Raw genomic sequence first — 21,637 nt, 5'->3', positions numbered from 1 at the left:
CGTTTCGTGATGCAAAGACTGCCCAATAGTACAATTTTTGATCATTTTGCAGCTCATGACCCAACAAGGCTACTATTAAAGAGTCAATAAACTGACTTATGTGGGTAACTTTTTTTTATAGATATAAAAAGATGCGAAATTCTAGATTCAGAATTCTAGATTCGAAATAAAATATTCTAAGATATCCTAGAATACCTAATTATTCTGTAATGTGCATCCCTACTGCTGTTATTGTGGGTGTGTGTTAGTGTGCCTTATGGCACGGCGCTGCATAACGATTGCTCCAACCCACTGGTCACCAATCAGTTGTCCGAATTGTCAGCCATACAGAAAAAAAGTTATTTTTATGTACTATTTTTTCTTGTTATAAAAAAATTGGTTTCGTATAAATAAGTTTTTTTCTTCTACCATTTTTTCTTATAGTAATTTTTTTTTTCTTGTACCATTTATTTTTCTTCTTGTACAAGCAATGTGAAACAAACAACCTCAATTAAAATAAATGTACTACCAAGTACAAGATTACACTAACCACACACCACCTTCTACACCATACAGGTTCTGCAGGGAATACTAAAGTACTGGCCACAGACATGCAGCTCAAAAGAAGTTATGTTTCTCGGTGAACTTGAAGAAATACTTGACGTAATCGAACCTGCTCAATTCGCGCAAGTGTTGCCAGATATTTTCAACCAGCTTGCCAAATGTGTTTCAAGTCCCCACTTTCAGGTGAGCATGCGCAACACTGAATTGGCCCAGTTCATTAAAAAAAAAATTTGTCAATATGGCCCCACTTTGGCCTAAATCCCTGTTCTGTGCTGTAAGACCTCAAAAAAGGATAGAATAGGACAAAATTGGACCGGTAAAAATTGTTTTTAAATCTTTGCAGCTTTTAAATGACATATAAACTTACATTTGTGGCAAGCAGCCAACTACTGTTTACAATATTATGTGACAACTGTTCTGCAGGCTTTATTTTACCAGTTAATGGATTATACTAAAATAGCACAGTGCAGTTTGAGGTTTAAATGTACTCTGCCGTAACTGTAATACTGCAACAGTCCTTTAAATATATTATAATTTATATTTTTTTGTTTCATAAAAATTATTCGACATTAAATTAGTCACAAAGACACAAGGTGTACCTTGTAAAAAATATTTAAAATAAAAAAGTATTTAAAAAAAATACTTTTTTCATGTGAAACAAAAATTCAAACCACATTTACTAACTATGAAGCAATACAGTTTAATGACATCATAAAAAGAAACTGCCCCAGTTATATTACTATTTGTGGCAACACAAATAAATCTTGAAAAATATTGATTCACCCCTTTGTTACAGCTTGTCTAACAGAATATTACCTACGGCACCTGCCATTTAAATATACTACGTTATACCAAATTGTCAGTCTTTTTTATAGGTTTTTAATTTTTATATTGTTAGTTTTTTAATACAATAGTTGTAGTAGTAGGTCATATTTTTATATGAAAAGTATTTAAACTAGTGTTTAATTCTATTGTATGCCGAAGCTAGGTTGATGGTGCCTATTTCTCATTACAACGAAAATGAATTAGTAAAGAGACATTTTTTCCGACTGTCTAAAAAATAAATTATGTCCCTGGGACCCTGACTATTTATAGGTACATGAAATAGGTATGTTGACACAAGTTATTACTAAAAAATAATTTTAGACCTAATTTTTTTATTTCGAAACCTAATTTTATTAAACCCTTCTAATACAAAAGCGAAAAATAAAAAAGTATTAAAGAGAAGAGAATTAGCACTATAATGGCAGTCACAGTTTTCACTTAAAAACACATGCTATAAATATAGAATAGAACTACTAATAATAATAATAACTTTTATTTGTCTCCTCGATTACGGTAGCGAAGATTTAGAAAATTTTAATTGAAAAGACAGGATATAGCGATATATACAGTGATGGTTTGCTACAAAATTAGCCTAATTCGAATAGGAATGAAACCCAGTGAATTGTTAGTTACTCAGTAATACTGAAAATAATGTGCATTGCTTTTGTAATAGTTTTGGTTTATCGTTTCTAACCAAGCTGTCATTCCCAGGTCGCAGAGAGAGCTCTCTACTTTTGGAACAACGAATATATCTTGAGTTTAATCGAGGAGAACTCAGTCTCCATTCTCCCGCTTATGTTCCCAAGTCTATATCAAATTTCAAAAGAACATTGGAACCAGTGAGTATCGTGTGTTGTGCCGTAATTCAACCTTCCGTTAGGTATCAAGTTACCCTAACACGCGTAAGAAACGCTCAAAATCGTAGTAAAACTGTACGCGGTTTTATGTATGCGCCACTGACAAAGGAAGTTCGTGCTTCGAGAGCGAGCTATCTTTGGCCACTTAACATTGGAAGTAATTGTAACGGAGTACCACGGGGTCGAGTACTCACGTACTAACTCTATTAGGCTTGCTTCCAAAGCTGTTAGCGGCGGAAATAGCTTCGCTGTAGTGGCTTTAACCGAAAGGATGAACGATTAGTTTCTAAAATACAATAATTGCTTGGGGTGTGTTTAACTTTTGGTTACTTTTTATATCATATCAACACATGTTGTAATAAAATTTCGACTTAAAAATATTGCTAAACCAAAAAGCAAAGTGTTTGTTAAAAAGCTGGAAATGTTAACATTTATGGAGAGAATTAACTTATTTAAAGTAGAAACGCCGTCTCTGGTTGCTTTGATGTTTTCTTCTAACTCGTGTTGTAACATACACCGATGTTGTGAAAGCCATGGGACGCAGCGACATGTTGAGAGTCGTTATAACACTAACACATTTATAGATAAATTGAACTCTATATGTTTGGCATAAAAAGTTGCTACACCCAGATGAACGAGAATTAAGTGGTGGATTAAAAAGCGTTGGGTTTAGGCCGTCTCTTTTACATTGGTCCGCTTGTTAATCCCGCGAATTCACTCATACCAGCAGAAGTCCAAACAACGGACCGCTTGTTACCATATACTAAAGATTGACGGATCGCCTTCGCGGCGCAAATAAAGCCATTACGGCGCTTGGGCAAATACAGGCCGCTGTATTCTATCTTTTGATACCAACGGCGTACTTAAGCAAATACGCGCCTATGTAACTAACGACTACCGGTGTCAAAATCTGGTACTGAATCTCCGCCGCGCAGTGTTTGGTAACGATAATATCAAAGCATATATCCACGACCAAACCGCCCTACAGTACAGTGTTTACAAAAGAAACGATTTAATTTAAGTTAACCGCAACAAGTGTTCTGATAAACCGACCATGCATTTAAATGTTTTTGATAATTTGAAAACGAGGAATTCGTTTCATTAAGTGTCGAAATATCTTTTAAACGTCCTACCATTGAAGTACTGTGGGGTAGGATGGGACACATTTAGCAAATAATATCCAAATATCCTGATCGTGTTTTAAACAATTAACAACGGTCTATGGACATCGCGAGGGCACGGTTTTATAATTCTTTGAATGTTCATTGTTTTCTACTAAATAGGACGAGATAAAAGAATGAAAAGTTGCCCCATCATTCCCCATCCTACCATACAACACTAAAAACTTATAATGTAGAACAAAAATGTCGTGGTAAATCAATTGGGACTATTACAACAAGTGTGCTACAAAGCGTCCATGTTATACCCCGTCAAGTTTGATCGTTGTTTTACAATCGATTACAAACCAAATGCAATTTTTTCAAATCAACTTTTTAAATCGATCGTATAACGCCTGCCCCTCGCTCGTAAAACGTGCATACAGTCAATAACACGAGTAATAGTTATCGATTTTCGGTTTACATTGTGTATTGACCATCCAGTTTCAACCATGGATATAGTTTACAAATCCAATCAAATTGCATAAGCGTAATTATATATGAGTATCGTTAGACTATCGTGTTTCTATTGTATAGTAGTGGTTATATTTACTTGATATCATTTGATATATAGCAGGGTGGGGAAGATAGGACACCTTTTCATTATGTTTTTTCGTACCATTTGGTAGTAAACAAAGATCATTCAAAGAATTATTAAACCGTATCCTCACAACTTCCATAGACCGTTGTTAATTGTTTAAAACACGATCGGTATTTCGGGATATTATGTGATAAAGGTGTCCCATCTCCCCCCTACTATATGAATGTAATATAAATGATCGTCACTTAGTTATCTTCGAGTGATAAGACATCACTGGTCATCGACAAGACACTTAGCGGATATTGCTTCAGTCCAGTGGTCACTAATGTGTTAGTACCCTGTATGTCAGGGTAATGGGCAAACCCTGGCCTAAATCTCAGGCCACATAAAGTGCTACCATGTATTACCTTGTGCACGTAGAATTAAATAAAATGGCCACCCATTTTGACAACTCATTAAAAATCACCTGCTTAGACCGAAACCCCCGTCTCGCCACGTTAAGCCCTGGACAGGGTAAACTGTGGTTCCCAGTGGAATGCACCAGCTTCTTTTAGAAAAAGAGACGTCAAATTTCGTTGTTTGCTACCTGTCACGAATTCATGCTTTAATGCTTAAAGTCTTGCTATTTCTTATACGTTTTACGACTTACGCGATACACAATTATCGATCTAGATACGCCGGTAGACCGAGCCAGAAACTCACACGCACAATACATAGGTAGGTATAAGGACTAGCAACACTTTACGCATTAAAGCGTGAATTTGTGACACTATCCTAATATGTTAGGTAACCACAGTGAGTCTCGAACCGTGTGCACATCTTTTAATTTAACAATGCAATAACTTTCAGGACAATCGTAGCCTTGGTATATAACGTCCTAAAGACCTTTATGGAAATGAACAGCCAGCTGTTTGAATCGCTCACCGCATCTTACAAAGCTGAACGACAAAAGTAAGTTCGATACACCGGGATCAATGGTAAGCTGGCACGAGGTGTATGAAACAGAACACCCGTGTTATAACAACTGTCGTTTTCCAGCCACGCGAGGATAAAGCAAGTTACATTGATTCATTTGGTGAGGTCCCTCGTGTTCTCTATGTGTGCATTATATAACTCACTATCAGACTGCATTTCGGTTACCTGTTTGCTTATTCAGGGAGGTTAAAAAGCAGAAAGAGCGAGACGAACTCTGGAAGAAATTGGACGACCTCTGCGTTAAGAAGAAACGCATTTAGGCGATTTCCCTGCGTCTAGATAATTCAATTTTGCACATTGATGCGAGAACACCGTTCGGTGTTTTCCCCATGCTTACCGAACGCGCACTTCTGTGAGGCGTGACAGAGCACTTGCTCATGACGTCACGTTTACGTCATCTTTTCATGACGTAATTTCCCGACAGTCAATTCGACGGTGCATGTTATTGTAATGCATCGCTGGATAATAAGGCTTGTGAGAATTCGAATCACTTGTATAATATTTTTAATTTTCCATATATATCCATGTTCCTACTTTTATTTGATCGGCTCCTCCAGCCACGCATAGAAATTAGTTTCAAACGTCGGTTTCATCGGCGCATTTTTGTAAATACTTTCCGCCACTGTCTGTTCAGCCGATTTTCGCATCTTCTCCACGACCGATGCAACCCGCTGCTTGTGACGTCATAAACAACCTCAGCAACGTCACAATCCACCTCAACAAAATAAAACCAGTATTTTCAAAGCTATTGCTCAACCAAAACCTCTCCCATACAGTGTCGCGAATCTTGACACCCCAGCCGGGCTTTGAACACTGTGCTCATTTGATTCTCCGGTCGCCGAACAACTAAGTTCCAACCAAACGAGCACTTGTGTTATTCCAACTTTTTTGTGCCATTTTGCTTATGACAGCGTTCTTGATTACACAGCTACGCGCATATTTTAAAAAGATATATCGACAGCATCATTTTAGCTTTCGGATCCATTCCTTTATTTTAAGCAATGAATTTTCAACATTAGAAAAAATACATACGTGATTTTATATTCACTTAAGCAATGAATTTAATTTTCAACATTAGGAAAATACATGTGATTTTATTTATACCGAACATCAGAAACTGCGCGTATCCAACAGTAGCTCCCCATGGAGTGCGACAAATCAGTTCAATCCTTTTTTTAAACAATATAACGGCAAATCTTATTTCGCTTTTGGGGCCAAGTGAAAAATTGCTCTTCGTACTTTTGATCATTTTGGCCATTTTTTGCGACTTATAATTCATTTAATCGCGCTTTAAAAGTGATTTTAGAAAGGCGTGTTTTGGGTGCACGTCGCTCCTAACTGCTGCGAATTTTTGCAACCATATTTTCTATTTCACGACGTTGCTCGTTTAACATAGTATTCGACTTGATCCATAAAGGTGTGAATTTATAGTCGCCCAATTTTACAGAGGTGAACTATATAGCCCAATATATGTGTATAACTGTATGTATTGCTGTTATAGTTTATTAACAGCACTACTTCCTATGTCAAGTTTAATATATGTCTCGCCCGTCAAGTTTGCTGTTTGATTTCGTATTTTAAAACAATAAACACAGGGCGTCATGTAAAAACTTATAGTGGGCCATTTTAAAGGCATTCAATTTGGAACTCTTGTGAAGGACGGCACACCTTCAGCACATAATATCCAAATATCCTGATCGTATTTTAAACAAATATCAACGGTCTATGGAAGCCGTGAAGATACGGTTAACGGCCTACTATAGAGATATCTCTAGTAGGCCGTGTACGGTTTATAACTCTTCGAATGTTCTTTGTTTACTACCAAATAGGACGAGAAAATAGAGTTAAAAGGTATCCCGTCACCCCGCACCCTACTATATCAAAAAAATATTCGGAATTCAGTCACAGAAACATTTTCTGTTGTTATGTTCGATTCTGGTTTTAAACTAACTGTGGTACAGTGTGTAATGTAACAAATAAATGTAATTCGTCTATTTCTTTTATTTTGTTTTCGAAATTCATTGTTGGGCAAACAATACATCAATCCAAGCGATTGCTTTCCAGAACATCGAACAATAAATCTGTTTTTAAACACTCATGTTACAACTCGACAGTGGGTATAAGGTAAAACAAGCTACCTTACCTTTACGTTCTTTCATTGCTTGATTGTACAACTGAGCAGAAACGCTAAAACAATAAAACATTTTGTTTTAGTATAGTAGGTGGGTGGGGTAAGATGGGATACCTTTAGTTTAGCACATACTATTCAAATCTCCTATTCATGTTTTAAACAATTAACAACGTTTTATAGGAGTCGTGAAGGTATGGTTTTATAATTCTTCGATTGTTCTTTGTTTACTACCAAATAGGTCAAAAAATGGAATGAAAAGTATCCCGTCCTTTCCCGCCCTACTATAATTCTCGTAAACGAAATTCAACTATTATTACAAAACTATTACTTAAGTCAAAATAAAAACAAACAAACCCAGTAATCTGATGAGCTGACGTCTGCATTTTCGGTAAGTTGCGTGTGTGAGCCGGTGCCTTTCTTCCATTGCAATAAACAGCACTCCACATCAAACAAAGCAAAAGCAGCGAACACTTCATAATTCTTTCTGTGATGAAACAATTACCAACTATCACAAAACCTGACAGACAATGATTGTCGAAACGCTTAAAGCTTGATGAGGAAACGATTAAGGAAGGAAACAAAGTTTTTCTTCGAATTTTTCAGTTCAAAGTAAACAGTACCAACCAGCAGTTGTACTTAACTACACTACCCAAAAGTTTTAAAAGATTTATCGAACGTTAAATTTATGTCCTAAGAATCAACTAAGGGCAAGAAAAGACAGAGTTTCCTAAAATCCCGAATTCTATTTTAATTGAGTTCAGCGCGATTTCAAAATAAGCATCTTATTACTATTTTGTTACTGTCTGAAACAGTAGTTCTTAAACTTTTTTGTATGGCGCTCATTTATTAAAAAGCGTAAACAAATTATTACATCAGTTATATTTAGCTACGGGCACGCTAACAACGCGTTGTTCAATGTCTGGAAAGTACTACATTATAGGCACAATTTTTTTCTGTCCTGTTAACGGATGTGTTTTTTGATTGGTAGCTCTTTCACCGCTTAAATACGAGGAATTTGCCCCGGTTTAGGGAACGCTGGTCTAAAACACGATTAGAATATTGGGATAGTATGTGCTAATGTGTTCCGTTTTCCCCACCCTACTATAGGTATAGAATCTCATACTACCATCAGTTATGTTGCTGCGCTGTATAGTAGGGTGGAGTAAGTTGAGACGCGAGGCAAGTTGGAACACTTCTTCGAATATCAACTTGTTCCTGTCCCGAGATTTTGGGGAAAAGTCACTTGCATCGTAACTGAAGAATGTGGGTTCGATGCTCGATGGAATTTGCTTTAACTGTTTTGTTCATTAGATATATTAGGGTGGGAAAAGATGGGATATATTTTCAGTCTATTTTCTCGTCCCATTCAGTAACAAACATAAAACATTTAAAGTATTACAAAACCGTATCTCTACAACTCCCATAGACCGTTGTTAATTTTTAAATACGATCAAGATATTTGGATGTTATTTGCTAAAGGTGTCCCGTCTTTCTCCACCCTGCAATATCTCTAGCAGACTGTGTTACAACATGACTTACTTGGTTGTCACACATGGGTTGTACGTCGTATTACTTCCCATCAACTCATATTACACCGGATATGTTGACAACTTTCAACACAGTCTATGAAAGTGGTTATAACAGTATAGTATGTGATGTAACAATGAGGTTTATTACATGTTGGTTTGTTATAATTTACCTTTTTTGCAGTGATTGTGACGAAACGATGAGAATTGTCGTGGGTATAATTATTGTTTGTTTGATTTCACAATCATTTGGACGTCAGAAATTGAAAAGACAAAAATGGTGGCGCATCAAATGTGGGCAGCAGAAAAGAAGAAGAACACCAGCAACACCAACAACAGTAACACAATTAGTTTGTGTATTATACCAAGCTAGATACTCAATTAAATTACATCAAACTAGAAACTCACCGGTTCGAGGGTATAATGATGCATGTCATTAAATTAAATTATGACATAATAATCGATTTCTGTTGCAGATATAATCAAATGAAGCTAACCGAAGGTGATGGTATATTATATAAGATATCTGTGTGAATTAATTAATTATGGTTTCCATTAAACAGACGAAGACTTCGAACGAACACTCAACAAACTTGAATAGTAGACAAAGAAAACTTGAAAAAGTAGTTAGATGTGTAAACTTGGTTTGAATTAATCTTTTAGTTGGTAGTGGAGTAATATTGAACAATAAAGAAAAGATAAATATTTCATTGTTTTATATTTTTATAATAATCCACAGTTAATCTGAGTCACCAACCAACGACGCGTATATGTCACATAGATATTTGAATCTAATGCAAAAACGTATTCCCAATTGTTACCAAAAATACAAAAGAAAATTCCGCCTTAAAAAAGCGTATAGTGGAGCGATTTTAGATAACGGACTTTTCCCCATGACTATGATTAACGGAAGTTGTTAAGGTCAGTAATGCCACGACTTTCGTAGACCGATGTTAATTGTTTAAAACACGATCAGGATATTTGGATATTATGTGCTAAAGATGTCCCATCTTTCCCAGCCTACTATAGTACCGTGGGGAAAGATGGGACACCTTTACTTTTAGTTTTAAGTTTATTTCTTTGAATGTTCTTTGTTTACCACCAAATGGGACGAGAAATTAAAATGAAAAGTTGACCCATCTTCCCCCACTCTATTATAAACTGGTATGTCAACAATGCTGTGATAATTGGCGATATCACTGTAGCTGACCGGCAGTACAAGTTAAACCAGAAAAGTAACAAACACTGTCGCTATAAATTTAGCGATCCTTAAATAGGACAGTTACTTGAAAATTAAGAATTTACAAGAATTAGTCATTAAAACGTACTGATTATCCGCGGTTTTACCAATTTTAAAACTTTCCAGTGGTTACGCGCACGCCGCCCAAGGCTGTCGAAAGTGAATTTGCATTCGTAGAAAACCATATTTTCTTTATAGACAAGTCTAGCGAGATACCCACGTCGCATATAACGTAAACTAGACAGAGATATGCCGCTTACATTTATAGCGCAAAAGTAAATAAATATTTTACTACTGTTTGTTATGGCAGCAAGGTAATGTAAATATTATTTTAATATAAAGTTCCGAATAGTTTTCGCTGAACGAATTAAAACCGAGCGGGATTGTTGCAATTTTAAACTTCAGTTTTAAACAGGTAAATTTGCTCAGGTTACTCGCGCCTGTCTTAAGTTTAGTGTATTATAGAGTCTACTCCAGTTTAACTGTGCTTTATGGTGTGTATTTAAATTCTGCATCGTATACTACGGTGGGGGAGAACGGGACACCTTACGCACACAATATATAAAAATCCTGATCGTATTTTAGACAATTAACAACAGTCTTTGGAAGTCGTGAGGATACGGTTTTATAGTTCAGTGAATGTTCTTTGTTTACTACCAAATGGAACGAGTAAATAGAATGAAAGGTGTCCCATTTTACCCCACCCCACTATATAATTGCATTTAAACTTATAAAGGAAAATTTATAATAATTATTACATTTTGGCAACAAACAGGGTATTGCTACACTATAATTCGCAGAAGCCACTTCTCATAATTTATCTCCAAATGCATGTGACTGATATTTAAATATAATTTCCATACATTATATCTTGTTATTATATTGGTATTATATTTGAATTACCCCCGAGGTATATATTATTGAATTAAAACTAAACCTTTCAAAGTTTACAAAGTGGGGTAAGATGGGACAAAGATAAAAGTTTTTATATTAGTTGGGTTCTTCAACCTTTCACAATTAACGGGGTGTCAATTTCTTTTCCACGATAATGTTATACATATAGTAGGGTGGGGGAAGATGGGACACCTTTAGCACATATTATTTCAATATTCTGACCGTGTTTTAAACAATTAACAACATTCTGTAGGAGTTGTAAGGATATGATTTTATAATTTTTCAAATGTTTTTTGTTTACTACTAAATGGGACAAAAAATAGAGTTAAAAGGTGTCCCATCTTTCCCCACCCTACTGTATAACTTAAATCCGGTATGTTTTAATAATTTTATCTCTAATTTAAGATATATTAATCTCACGGCTATTTAATTTGATACAGCGAGCATTCAAAATGAGCATCTTATTATAAAGCTTTTTTAGCGAACAAAAAACTGCTGGGTTTGTTTAACACCGAGCTTAGATATATAAAAACAGCAATCGCCTTTGTCGCGCACTTTATAGTTGGACTGTGTGAATGCTGTCAAATAATGTGGTAAAACTTGTTTTTGTCTATGATCAAATGGGCATACCGTAAAACGAGATTTGAAAAAGTAGCCCTTCATACCCCATGTCCCAACTTACTATACATCAGTTATTTTATAAAGATTTTTAAGTCATTGTACCGATTTTTTACGTCATTAACTTTAATGACGTCGATGTTTAGTACCAATAATGGCGATGGCGCAATTTCCGGTTGAGAAATGTGTCAAAAATTTGAATTGCTCCAGCGGTATGTGCTGCGTTGGGTGTGGGGGATATTGCTGTAGCTTCAACAACTGGATTAAATGTGGGAAAATAAATGAAGTTGAAAAGCCAAGGTGATTATAACAACTATTTTCACCTTAAAATATAGCTTTGTTTGGTATATTTAAAATAACTCCCCACTACAGTAGTTCCACAAAATTGGCGATCATTCTATCATCGATTCTTGTTCTGATGGTCCTCGTGTTGTTGTTGCAATCTTTGCTCAGGCGAAGGATGCGCCGCCGTGCGGCCGACACGGATGTGAACTTTCAACCCCGGGTATCTGGTAAGAATTATTACGTCACGATTACTGACGTCATCCATAAAAACGAATTATGCCAAGTGAAGATGCCGTGGCATAAACAATGAGTTATAAAACTTGGTGTAGGTTTCGTCAATAATGAACTACCGGAAGTGACGTCACCACCCCATTATGACGACATACACCTTTATAAAGAGTTGGGTGCAGATAACAAACAAGCGATCTATTATTGCGTTCCTGGAATAAAGGTAACATTGTGACGTAATACCTCGAAAACTTGAATATGCTTTGTTACGTGGGAAAGAATTATTTTTTTATGATAAAGTAGGATGAGGGAAGATGGGACACCTGTTTATCCCATTTTCTCGTCTCATTTGGTAGTAAACTAAGAACATCCAAAGAAGTCTAAAACCGCATCCTCACGACTCCTATATACACCGTTATTAATTGCTTAAAACACGATCGGGATATTTGGATATTATGTGCTAAAGGTGTCCCATCTTTACCCACCCTGCTATATCAAAAGGCTAGTGATGTCATCAAAAAATGTATTGTAATTCAACAATGCACGTGATTGGCCAACATTCAACCATCACATGATTGTAACCATAGCAACTTCTGCAGGGCTACTTTGGTGTTGTGAGCGACCCTCCACCCCCCTACAAAGTATAAACAATCGTTGGAGAAATTTGTTGTAATATCCAGATGTCAAACATAGGTGAAAAGTTACGTCACAAATCTATTTATTCTTGAGCTTTATTTTTTGCTTGTGACGTAACAAACCCCGCTGCGCTGTTTACGCTCGAAAACACTGAATGTTTGATTGTTTACGTCACAATCGGCATACCAAGCAGAACTGTTGAATCAAGTGAACGTGGAAACATTATGACGTCATAACCACAAACCCGGAGGCGATTGAAATTCGCGATGTGACGTCACAGGTAGCAAGAATTTTGATGTTTTAAAACGAAATTGAATATTTTGTACAACCGTTTAAAGAACATAGTTCTAATGCATTAGCATGTACTATTCTTTCATCACAATTTTAGCCCAATCAACATTTTACTGTTGCAAAATAAAAGTAACAAACAAGGTTACAATGCGGTTTCTAATTTATGAGTTGCTGTAACTTGACATCTTTGTGACGTCACACTGCACTATCCAGTCAGTACAATATTTTAGGATTCAAGTAAAAAAAACTCGCACAAATTTTTCTTACAAGATTATGGTGCTTTTGGAAAACAGTTCTTCGTCAGTCAAAAGAAACGAAATCCAATGTAGCGACTGACAGACATACCCAACGAAACAAAAACTTATTGCCTAATTTTTGGACAAGAAGAATACTTTTTCCTAATATATTACTGTGGGGTAAAATGGGCCACCTTTAGCACATAATATCCAAATATTCTGACCATGTTTTAAACAGTTAACAACCGTCTATAGGGGTCGTGAAGATACGGTTTTGCAATTCTTTGAATGTTCACTACAATATAGGAAAAGAAAATAGAATCAAAAAGTGTCTCATCTTTCCTCGCCCTATTATAGTACGATTACGTGATTTCACTTTTGTTTATGATTCCCCTTTTCCGTGCAAAAAACATTTGTACTAACCGTATCAATACAACAGGAGAATACGTATATTTTTTACGCGCTTTTTTGTCCGTTTTTGCAACTATCATGAAATTCGGATAACTTACCAATTAGCCTGTGGGATAGTATTTGTGATATAAAATGTTTAAATTTTCGAAATTATTTTGGTTGTTTTTGGTGGTATAGAGTATGAGAGCAATAAACGTTGTTTGATGATTGGTAAATGGCTGTTTCTTGCAACAAGCAGTAAAAGACGTTTTTCTAGCATAAATGAAAACGAATGGTTATTACCAAATCCTCATTCAGGAAATCAAAGCGTTGTTTCTTAGCAAAGTCTGTTGAGTTTATGTTTAAGCTCTGACTCGTGTTAAAGCGTATACGTATTGAGTTTTCGAAATCCGTCGTCTATGCATTTCGGTGGCAACTTATAAATATAGAGATTTGTTTCATTGTTTTTTTACAATTTGATTAACAACTGGAATATGGATCGAAAACTTCTTATCGTTCTTCTCATAGCGCTCACCTGCTTTGCTGAGCAGGAAGAGTGTTGGTGCCCTCGTAGATTGTTTAACTAAGAAGGGTAAATATATCTATGGTAGGATAGGGAAAGATGGGATGCTTTCCATTCCTATTGTTCGTCCCATTTAGCTGAAAACAAAAAACATTTAACGAATTATAAAACCGTATCTTCACGACTTTTACAGACCGTTGTAAATTGTTTAAAATACGATCAGGATATTTGGATATTATGTGCTAAAGGTGTCCCATCTTTCCCAGCCTACTATAGTACCGTGGGGAAAGATGGGACACCTTTACTTTTAGTTTTAAGTTTATTTCTTTGAATGACAATATATACGTATTTTTTTGACGTTATACTGACAATCGTGTGTCTTTTTGTTGGTTACAGTTTAAATAACTAGTTTGAGATTTACGTTGGCTACTCATTACTCAGCCCAGCCCACTACCGCTCATGTCAATGTAGTTCTACCTAAATCCGAAACGCTATCTTTGTGCTCGTTTACTCAGTAATCTTTGTTTCCATATGTCCATTGAAATACTTCCTTAGTGGTAGCTAATTGTATAGAAGGAAATCGAGGGTAACTTATAACTTAACTAGAGGTTCGTTTCATTGGTTCTTTACAATTTGATCAACAACTGGAAGATGAATCGAAAACTTCTCATCATTCTTTTCATAGCGCTCATCTGCTTTCCTGACCAGGGAGAGAGTTATTGGCGCCCCAGTAGTTGGGCTAACCAAAAAAGGTGAATATATATACTAACCGTTTGTATGTGACTAATAGTAAACAACCGCTAGATAACTTGAAACAGAAATCTTAAAATATTATTTTTTCCAGTGCCGAGAACATGAACGAAAAAGGAAAATTAGGTAAAAATTTAAGTTAAAATAAATATTTACATTTGTATTATACAACGTTATACAAAACCTGAATATATGTATGTTATATATTTTTACGCGTCGTTCCAATTAATGCATTAATTTCTATTAAAAAAGCAAGCTAAAACTATAATTAGTTTTACAAAATAAAATTTGAGAATTTCATAAAGTAGGGTGGGGGAAGATGGGCACCGTTTCATTATATTTTCTCGTTTCATTTGGGAGTAAACAAAGAACATTAAAATAATTATAAAATCGTGTCCTCGTGACTTCTATAGACCGTCATTAATTCTTTAAAACACGATCAGGATATTAAAATATTATGTGCTTATGGTGTCCCGTGTTCCCCCACAATACTATATTTTAAAACATATATATATACAAGCTGATGGGGATGAAATAAACGACATCTTCGCTGAAGAAGATATGCCAGAAATGTAGAATGTAGACGAAGTGTAGCGTCAGTGGCTCAAACAAAGCTTCAATAACTTCACTGCAATTAATCTTTCTCGCATTCGAGCAATAAATACAAAACAAATCCTAATATTGAACTTCAGTGTTTTATTTCCGTTTTTTAAAACAGTCGTATATTTTTAAAGTGCTGGTAACAATGAGGGTAAATAAACAACAGAAGGTCGCTGATTAAAAAACAGTTTTTTTCTCGTCTGTTTTGTTAGAAAACAAAGTATATTTATAGAATTAAATACCTCACGATTCTAAAGAAGCATTGTTGATTTTTTTAAAACACGATGAGGAAATATGGGATTTGGGTGCTATAACAGTATTCTTTTTTTCAGTAGGCTGCTATAGTTGTCAATCGTGTTAAATAATTCGCTTCAAGATAACTTCCAGCTTGGAATAATCTTCATAGGAAGCTTAATGAGCTTAGTTCTAGGTACACCTGTCAATCATGTTGGAATATCTACTCAAAGAAAACTTCCTGAAACGATTTGCCGCCGATGAGCTGTTGCAAGAAATGGTTGGTTTCTGTATACAGGACGCTTGGGCTCTTAATATTTCTGAAGAATACCTGTTCTTGCTGTTATGATGGTAGCGTTCTTTGTAAGGATGCACTGCTTTTACCCCCTTTGGTTGGAGTGTTCTTTTGAAATGAGGATGTCCTGTGCAAAAAGACGGAAAATTCTAGCATTTCTCTTAAGTTATTTGATCTAAAAAATTGCTTTGAGCAACAATTTACATTCTTCAGCAATTTACATTCTACTTTATCCTCGCGTGGCCGGGAAGCGACAGTTGTTAAACCAGGGCCAACTCAAGAATACCCGGCCTAGGAATACACCTAAACTGCTCAGAAAATAAGAGGCCTATTGACGCGAACATGGCTGACAGATTGAAGCCATTAGTGACCACTTTGTCGTAGCGATTGTTGTTAAATGACTTAGCCTATAGGTACACACGCCCACGTTAGTAGCAGGGTATATAGTTTAACTATAGCCTATATATAATAAGTTTTTTTCGTAAATAGAGTTTTTTGCAACAGAATAAACACAACTTGTCTTATGTTAGACTAGAGATAAGAATAGTTTTTATTTTTATATAAGTTAGAAATTGAAAGGGGCGTTTAGATTGCTCTACAACTGATATATTGCATTTCTTGCAATGCAATGTAAACGTCCCTTTATATAAGCGCAATATAGTATACAGTAAAATAAAATGAAATTATTTAAATAGTTTTTTGATCCTCTTGGCCATCTTTCGTAAAAGATGACAGCATCCGCATCCATTGTTTTGTGCGTCATCGTGGTCATCGTCGTCATAAGAAGACGTTACCACGACGATGACTTCAGTTTTGCTGCAGTGTGGCATGGGGCTGACTTTGCCGCAGCGACGCGGAAGGAAAACGAAGTGGGGAGATGGTGACGGTGGAGGGGTGGTGGCTTTCTGTTCAACGAGAGAGAAGTCGTAACTGTCGGTGTCACTCTCGTCTGACTCAATGTATGGACCCGGATCTGAAGTGATTTTGCGTTGTGGGGCGATTTTTCGGAGCTTTTTGCGCTTGGGAGGCAGCAGTGGGGGAGAGATGGGAAGAGGACTGGAGGATTTTGTTGAATCCTTGTCTTCATTTTTGTCCTCATCCGGTAATTCTTCTTCTTGGATTGGAGAACAAGTGTTCGAAAACGCTCCCCCGACGAATTTCAGTCGTTTTTCCACCAATGGATAAAACGCTGAGAAATATTGGCATTGCATTCTATGTTTACGAAGCGAATAATCAACTTCGTACGCCTCAAGCTGTGGCCCACATCTGAAATGGCGGGTTGCAAAATCACATGTTTGTTTCCACTCATCCTGTAAAGAAAAGATCCCGTTTAACCATCGCGTTTTCAACATATACTAACTACATAACTAAAACGAATTACATAACAAAGAAAAATGTGTGTAAAAGCGAAAAAGAAAAATATCTGAAAAAAAAATGTGCGTGAAGGCGCGTATGCATAGAATACTTACATAGTCCATAACATTTCTTCGACTGAGAACTCCCCAACACGCAGGTGTACGAGGTTTTGCCAAAACCTCGTCGTCGTCCGAGTCGCTGCAACTCTCAAAATCGTCTTCATAATCGGTGTACGACTGTAAAATAACAATATTAAATGTTTCCCGACGAGAGATAAGAAAATACCTGAAGTTTGAGACTTACTTGCGACAGTTCTGAGTCTTCAATAGGGCTTGTGGGAGGATTTCCTAGTGCCGGTGAATCAGTATTCTATAAAACAAAAGTTTTTTAGTTCATGAAACTAATGTTTAGATAAAAAAATAGCTGAAGTTTGAGACTTACTTTCGACAGTTCTGAGTCTTCAATAGGGCTTGTGGGAGGATTTCCTAGTGCCGGTGAATCAGTATTCTATAAAATAAAAGTTTTTTAGTTCATGAAACTAATGTTTAGATAAGAAAATAGCTGAAGTTTGAGACTTACTTTCGACAGTTCTGAGTCTTCAATGGGGCTTGTGGGAGGATTGTCCAATATCGGTGAATCAGTATTCTATAAAATAGGAGTTATGTTAGTTCATGAAACTAATGTTTAAGTTCGTTTTCTAAATTGTCAGCCACGCAGAAAAAAACTATCACCAGAAAGTTTTCATGCGTTGTAACTAAAAATTGACACTCGTGGTATACCTTTTAAAGTTGCTATGCCAGGAAAAATAACAGATTTTCACTCAGTCATAACAATAAATACCTTTACATTTGCTTCGATTTCAACTTTTGTTGAGGAATCTTGGCTTAGACTTGGAGAGCGAGAAGTGACATCATTGGCTTTTATCTAATATTAAAAATGTTATAACTCAACTATACTGAATTTATCTGTACAAATAAATTAGTTTAAAATTAAGTTATTGATTGTTTGAATCGCTACCAGTCAGTATCTCACCTCAGTTATCGAGGACGTGTCAGTTAGGTTTTGCTCGGAGGTGCACGGTTCTGGGTTTGATGTCTGAAATTTAAAAATATTGTTCAGATATTAATATAAAAGTTCTCTATTCTAAGTGCTTTAGTTTCTATTGCAAGACACGCAGAGGGGCCTGGGTTGTGACCAGACTGGTCTATTAAGAGGTAAAAATCGCCTTTAAGCTTAAAAATCCAAAGCATAAACTTTGTTACTTACCTCTGAAGCGGTTTCAAACTCGGACGTATCAGGGCTATCAGTTGCGAATTTCTGCGAAAATTTAAATGTTATAAATAAACGTTTCTATGTTCGATATGCAAACAAAAAAACATTAAAAAAATATAAAACTGTATCCTCACGAGGCCCATTTAGATATTATGTGCTAAGGTGTCCCATCTTTCCCCACCCTACTATAATTTGTAACTACCTCTAGCGTTGTCTCTTCCGAAGTTTTGGTTTCACCCAGCGTCCCTTCGCTCTGTGGAGAAAATAAACGTTATGCGAATGTTCTTTGTTGATATGTTTTTCAACTTACCGTGGCTTTCATGATTGATCTGTATACAGCAGATCTTTCCCTCTCTTGTGGGATAAACTGAAAGGGAGAATAAAGGTGAGACCTCGCATTTGAGCTAATGACACGGATAAGATGCTATAGATATGCTTCTACGGTTGTGGGCAGGTGTGTATACCCTTGGCAAAGGCACTTTACTGTCATTGCTTCAACCCGGTGGTCACTAATAGGTTGTCCTAATTGTTAGCTATAAAAATGAAAATAAATTAATTCGGTACTCACAAAAGAAACCGATCCGGATGGAGTTGTCGGTCTGTTGACTTCGTTCGGTTTGAACGATTTACTCGCATGGCCTTTCATCTAGAATTAAAGTCGCTGTTGTTACTACTTTGCTCTCAAATGAATAAGACACATATAGCAGGACAAACAAAGACAAGACAACACCGAAGTTTGGAATCCAGATTGTATCCAAACAGACAAAAATATAACAGGACAAACAGGAACCAGGAAAATTGATTGAATTCCTCCAAGTTATTACTGAAAAGATATTTTAAACGTTAATTTTTCACACGGTTTCTTGCCTTGTAGTTACACTTAAGCTACAAAAATTCCTATACAATAAATAATGTAGTTAGTGTTAAAATTTCAAAAGATTTGTTTGTTAACTCACCCCACGGCCTTCCCACATTGTAAAAAGCTCCTTGCGTCGTCTCTCATGTTGCCTGCGTGCTCGCTGTCCTTCCTAAATAAAGGAATAAAGTTAACGAACGTCTGAGTGAATTTTATGTTAAATGAACGCACCTCTGTGTGAGGAAAGCTACAAGAAGGACCAGCAAGCTGTTCGTCTGTTTGACTGTTCTGTATATGATTAAACGCACTGCGTTAAACTATGCTTGATTTACAAAAAGGAAGGGGTATTTGATAAAGTTACCTCAGCTTCTTCTTCTTCCCCTTTCCACTGTTCCCACCTCGCTTTAAACTCTTCTGAAACGTTTTGTGTTCCCTAAAATAGAAACAGATTTTAAAAAAAGGAAGAAATTTGTTACAAAACAAAATGTTTACCTCGTCGAGATCGACATACATGTCGTAAGGACCTTCTGGCACCACGTTTTTATTTTTGCCATCACCCTGAAAAAATAATATTTATAAGACTTTTGTGGTTCCAAATGGAGAGGCTATATAGGGCTAGATGTATTGAACAACAGTATTTTTTTTACCTTGGCTTTTTGCTTCTCCCAGCGACCCAACGTCGTCTTAAACTTCTCCGAAACTTCTTTAGTTTCCTGTAAATGTTAAACGTGAGTTTGAAAACGAATATAAATGTATATATATATGAAACGTATTATTCTTTAGTGGCAGGTAAAATGCAGTAGTTATAACATGCATGTCCTATTTTACACCTCGTGTACATTTACCATAAGTTATAACAACATAAATTGGCAAAGCGTATATTACAAAATGAGAACTAATGTTTACCTCATCTAGATCGACGTACATTTCATACGGCGAATACCAGCCCACTTCCTCGTCATCAGCCTGCAAATTATATACCCGTTTTAGTTATGAAATACTGTTTAGGGCAGGTCTTGTAAATGAATGTAACTTGCTTTATGCTAGCGTGCACGGGAAATTGAGTCTTTATATCACAGATGGGTACGTATAGGTATACATGTAACTGATGTAATCGATTAACTCTGATATAATTCTCAAACCAATGACGTACGTATCTATACGCAGGACCTCATCCATATTACAGGTGTGAAAAGGATTTTATAATAGAATTAATAAGAGTGACTTGTATTTTTATAAAGTGTGATAGATAGATCGTGTACCAATAACCTATGAAGCTTGTACTAAGTAATATGTACCTCATTTGTCAAACCAGCGTTTGACCATTTCGCCCATTCTGGCTTTCGATCATTATTATCGGAATCCATATTTCAAACTGTAGATAATAATAGTGACGTCACACTACGTCATAAAGATTTTGTATTTCTGCCAAATTTATTTTGCCGTGGAAACGGTCGCCATAGTAATGGTTTACCAAAAAGTGGAAATTTAAAAAAAATGTATTTTTGCCATGAATTTCTAATACTTTATTTCTGTTGTATTTTGCGCTATTTTTATATATTTTTTTTATTTATTTAAACTTTTAAATGGACTCTTGTGTATACTGTGAGGCACTATGCTATTTCTCGTATAATTTAAATGTGTTTCATGCAAAAAGAAACGGTTTAGAAAAAAGGTGGACTGTGTATGTTTAAAAAGTTTGTTTCAAATTTTCGTTGGGCATAAACAGGATTTTATTAAACATATTATGTTTATTGCATTACTTGCATACATACACACCAATATGCCACGTTTCATAAACGTACACACATTCCAGACAGGTAACTTTAATCGTTTCCACACAACATAGTGCCCATACGGCCATACATATACCAATTCGTAATTGCCAATCAAAATAATAAAACAGACAAACACAAGTCAACCACATACCTATAGTAGATATAACTTTCTTTCACTTCGCATTCAACAAAACACACTAGAGTGCACGTTTGTTCGATAATTGTTCAAAATCAGCAGCAAAAAATCGAGCAGCGAATTCTTGCGCATCAATTTCACTAATGAAACATCAGCTGATCAGTTTCGTGACGTCATATGTTTATTACGTCACAAATGGTGCATGGAAATTTAGCCAATCAGATTTAAATTAAAATTATTGTTATGGTAACGAAATGCGTAAAATATTATAAACAGTTTTTAGACATAGAAACAATATATTTTTGAGAAATAAGATAAATATTTTGGGAAGATTTTGGACAAAAAACATGTTAACTCTAATATATATATGCAATCCACGACTCCGTTATTCACTCAGAAGTCTACTTCTCGTGGTCGAAACATGTAATTTTTACGAAGTATAAAATATTTGTAATTACATTAGA

The 21,637-nt window shown here is 35.9% G+C and overlaps 5 protein-coding genes and 1 long non-coding RNA gene across 9 annotated transcripts in view; 3 read left to right on the top strand and 3 right to left on the bottom strand.

Annotated features, from left to right (window-relative positions):
* The window catches only part of LOC100182920 (serine/threonine-protein phosphatase 2A 56 kDa regulatory subunit epsilon isoform-like), a 17,422-nt gene extending 10,917 nt beyond the window's left edge, over positions 1-6,505 (top strand). Inside the window, exons 10-13 of the mRNA XM_009861662.3 lie at positions 556-726; positions 2,080-2,207; positions 4,773-4,874; positions 5,080-6,505. Of these exons, the coding sequence (XP_009859964.1) occupies positions 556-726; positions 2,080-2,207; positions 4,773-4,874; positions 5,080-5,158 (480 nt within the window). The 3' untranslated portion in view covers positions 5,159-6,505. The remainder of the gene's footprint in view (positions 1-555; positions 727-2,079; positions 2,208-4,772; positions 4,875-5,079) is intronic.
* Positions 6,506-6,879: 374 nt separating this feature from the next.
* On the bottom strand, positions 6,880-7,538 carry LOC104266124. The gene is made up of 3 exons (XR_717425.3): positions 7,384-7,538; positions 7,042-7,085; positions 6,880-6,979 (listed from the first exon to the last, which is right to left on the bottom strand). It is a non-coding gene; the product is annotated as an uncharacterized LOC104266124 (long non-coding RNA).
* A 1,138-nt stretch (positions 7,539-8,676) lies between these two features.
* On the top strand, positions 8,677-9,263 carry LOC113474645. The gene is made up of 3 exons (XM_026836497.1): positions 8,677-8,973; positions 9,032-9,057; positions 9,119-9,263. Exons 1-3 carry the CDS (start codon positions 8,693-8,695, stop codon positions 9,154-9,156), a joined length of 345 nt encoding a protein of 114 aa, XP_026692298.1. The 5' UTR covers positions 8,677-8,692; the 3' UTR covers positions 9,157-9,263.
* A 775-nt stretch (positions 9,264-10,038) lies between these two features.
* Positions 10,039-12,675, top strand: LOC104266123. Of its 3 annotated transcripts, XM_009861661.3 has the most exons (5): positions 10,039-10,210; positions 11,454-11,607; positions 11,680-11,819; positions 11,922-12,043; positions 12,420-12,675. In XM_009861661.3, the coding sequence occupies exons 2-5, from the start codon at positions 11,462-11,464 to the stop codon at positions 12,465-12,467; spliced, it is 456 nt and encodes a 151-aa protein (XP_009859963.1). In that variant the 5' UTR covers positions 10,039-10,210; positions 11,454-11,461; the 3' UTR covers positions 12,468-12,675. The 3 variants fall into 3 exon arrangements, with proteins under 3 accessions (XP_009859963.1, XP_026692299.1, XP_018669253.1); XM_026836498.1 differs by lacking the exon at positions 10,039-10,210 and having other exon boundaries at positions 11,023-11,607; positions 11,683-11,819; XM_018813708.2 differs by lacking the exon at positions 10,039-10,210 and having other exon boundaries at positions 11,027-11,607.
* Positions 12,676-15,170: 2,495 nt separating this feature from the next.
* On the bottom strand, positions 15,171-19,067 carry LOC113474633. The gene is made up of 11 exons (XM_026836466.1): positions 18,972-19,067; positions 18,714-18,770; positions 18,606-18,656; positions 18,398-18,448; positions 18,164-18,226; positions 17,972-18,055; positions 17,711-17,776; positions 17,573-17,638; positions 17,435-17,500; positions 17,245-17,367; positions 15,171-17,085 (listed from the first exon to the last, which is right to left on the bottom strand). Exons 1-11 carry the CDS (start codon positions 19,047-19,049, stop codon positions 16,459-16,461), a joined length of 1,332 nt encoding a protein of 443 aa, XP_026692267.1. The 5' UTR covers positions 19,050-19,067; the 3' UTR covers positions 15,171-16,458.
* Positions 19,068-19,077: 10 nt separating this feature from the next.
* LOC113474615 lies at positions 19,078-21,360 on the bottom strand. 2 transcript variants are annotated; one of them, XM_026836386.1, is made up of 9 exons: positions 21,189-21,360; positions 20,558-20,634; positions 20,166-20,225; positions 19,907-19,972; positions 19,752-19,817; positions 19,621-19,692; positions 19,491-19,547; positions 19,360-19,431; positions 19,142-19,226 (listed from the first exon to the last, which is right to left on the bottom strand). In XM_026836386.1, exons 2-9 carry the CDS (start codon positions 20,624-20,626, stop codon positions 19,224-19,226), a joined length of 465 nt encoding a protein of 154 aa, XP_026692187.1. In that variant the 5' UTR covers positions 20,627-20,634; positions 21,189-21,360; the 3' UTR covers positions 19,142-19,223. The 2 variants fall into 2 exon arrangements, with proteins under 2 accessions (XP_026692186.1, XP_026692187.1); XM_026836385.1 differs by lacking the exon at positions 21,189-21,360 and having other exon boundaries at positions 19,078-19,226; positions 20,558-20,575.
* Positions 21,361-21,637: the final 277 nt, after the last annotated feature.

The sequence above is a fragment of the Ciona intestinalis genome, chromosome 10, assembly GCF_000224145.3.
Source record: "Ciona intestinalis chromosome 10, KH, whole genome shotgun sequence".
NCBI lineage: Eukaryota > Metazoa > Chordata > Ascidiacea > Phlebobranchia > Cionidae > Ciona > Ciona intestinalis.
The sequence above is the reverse complement of the archived record's forward strand: the minus strand, read 5'-3'. Positions and strand labels throughout refer to the sequence as shown.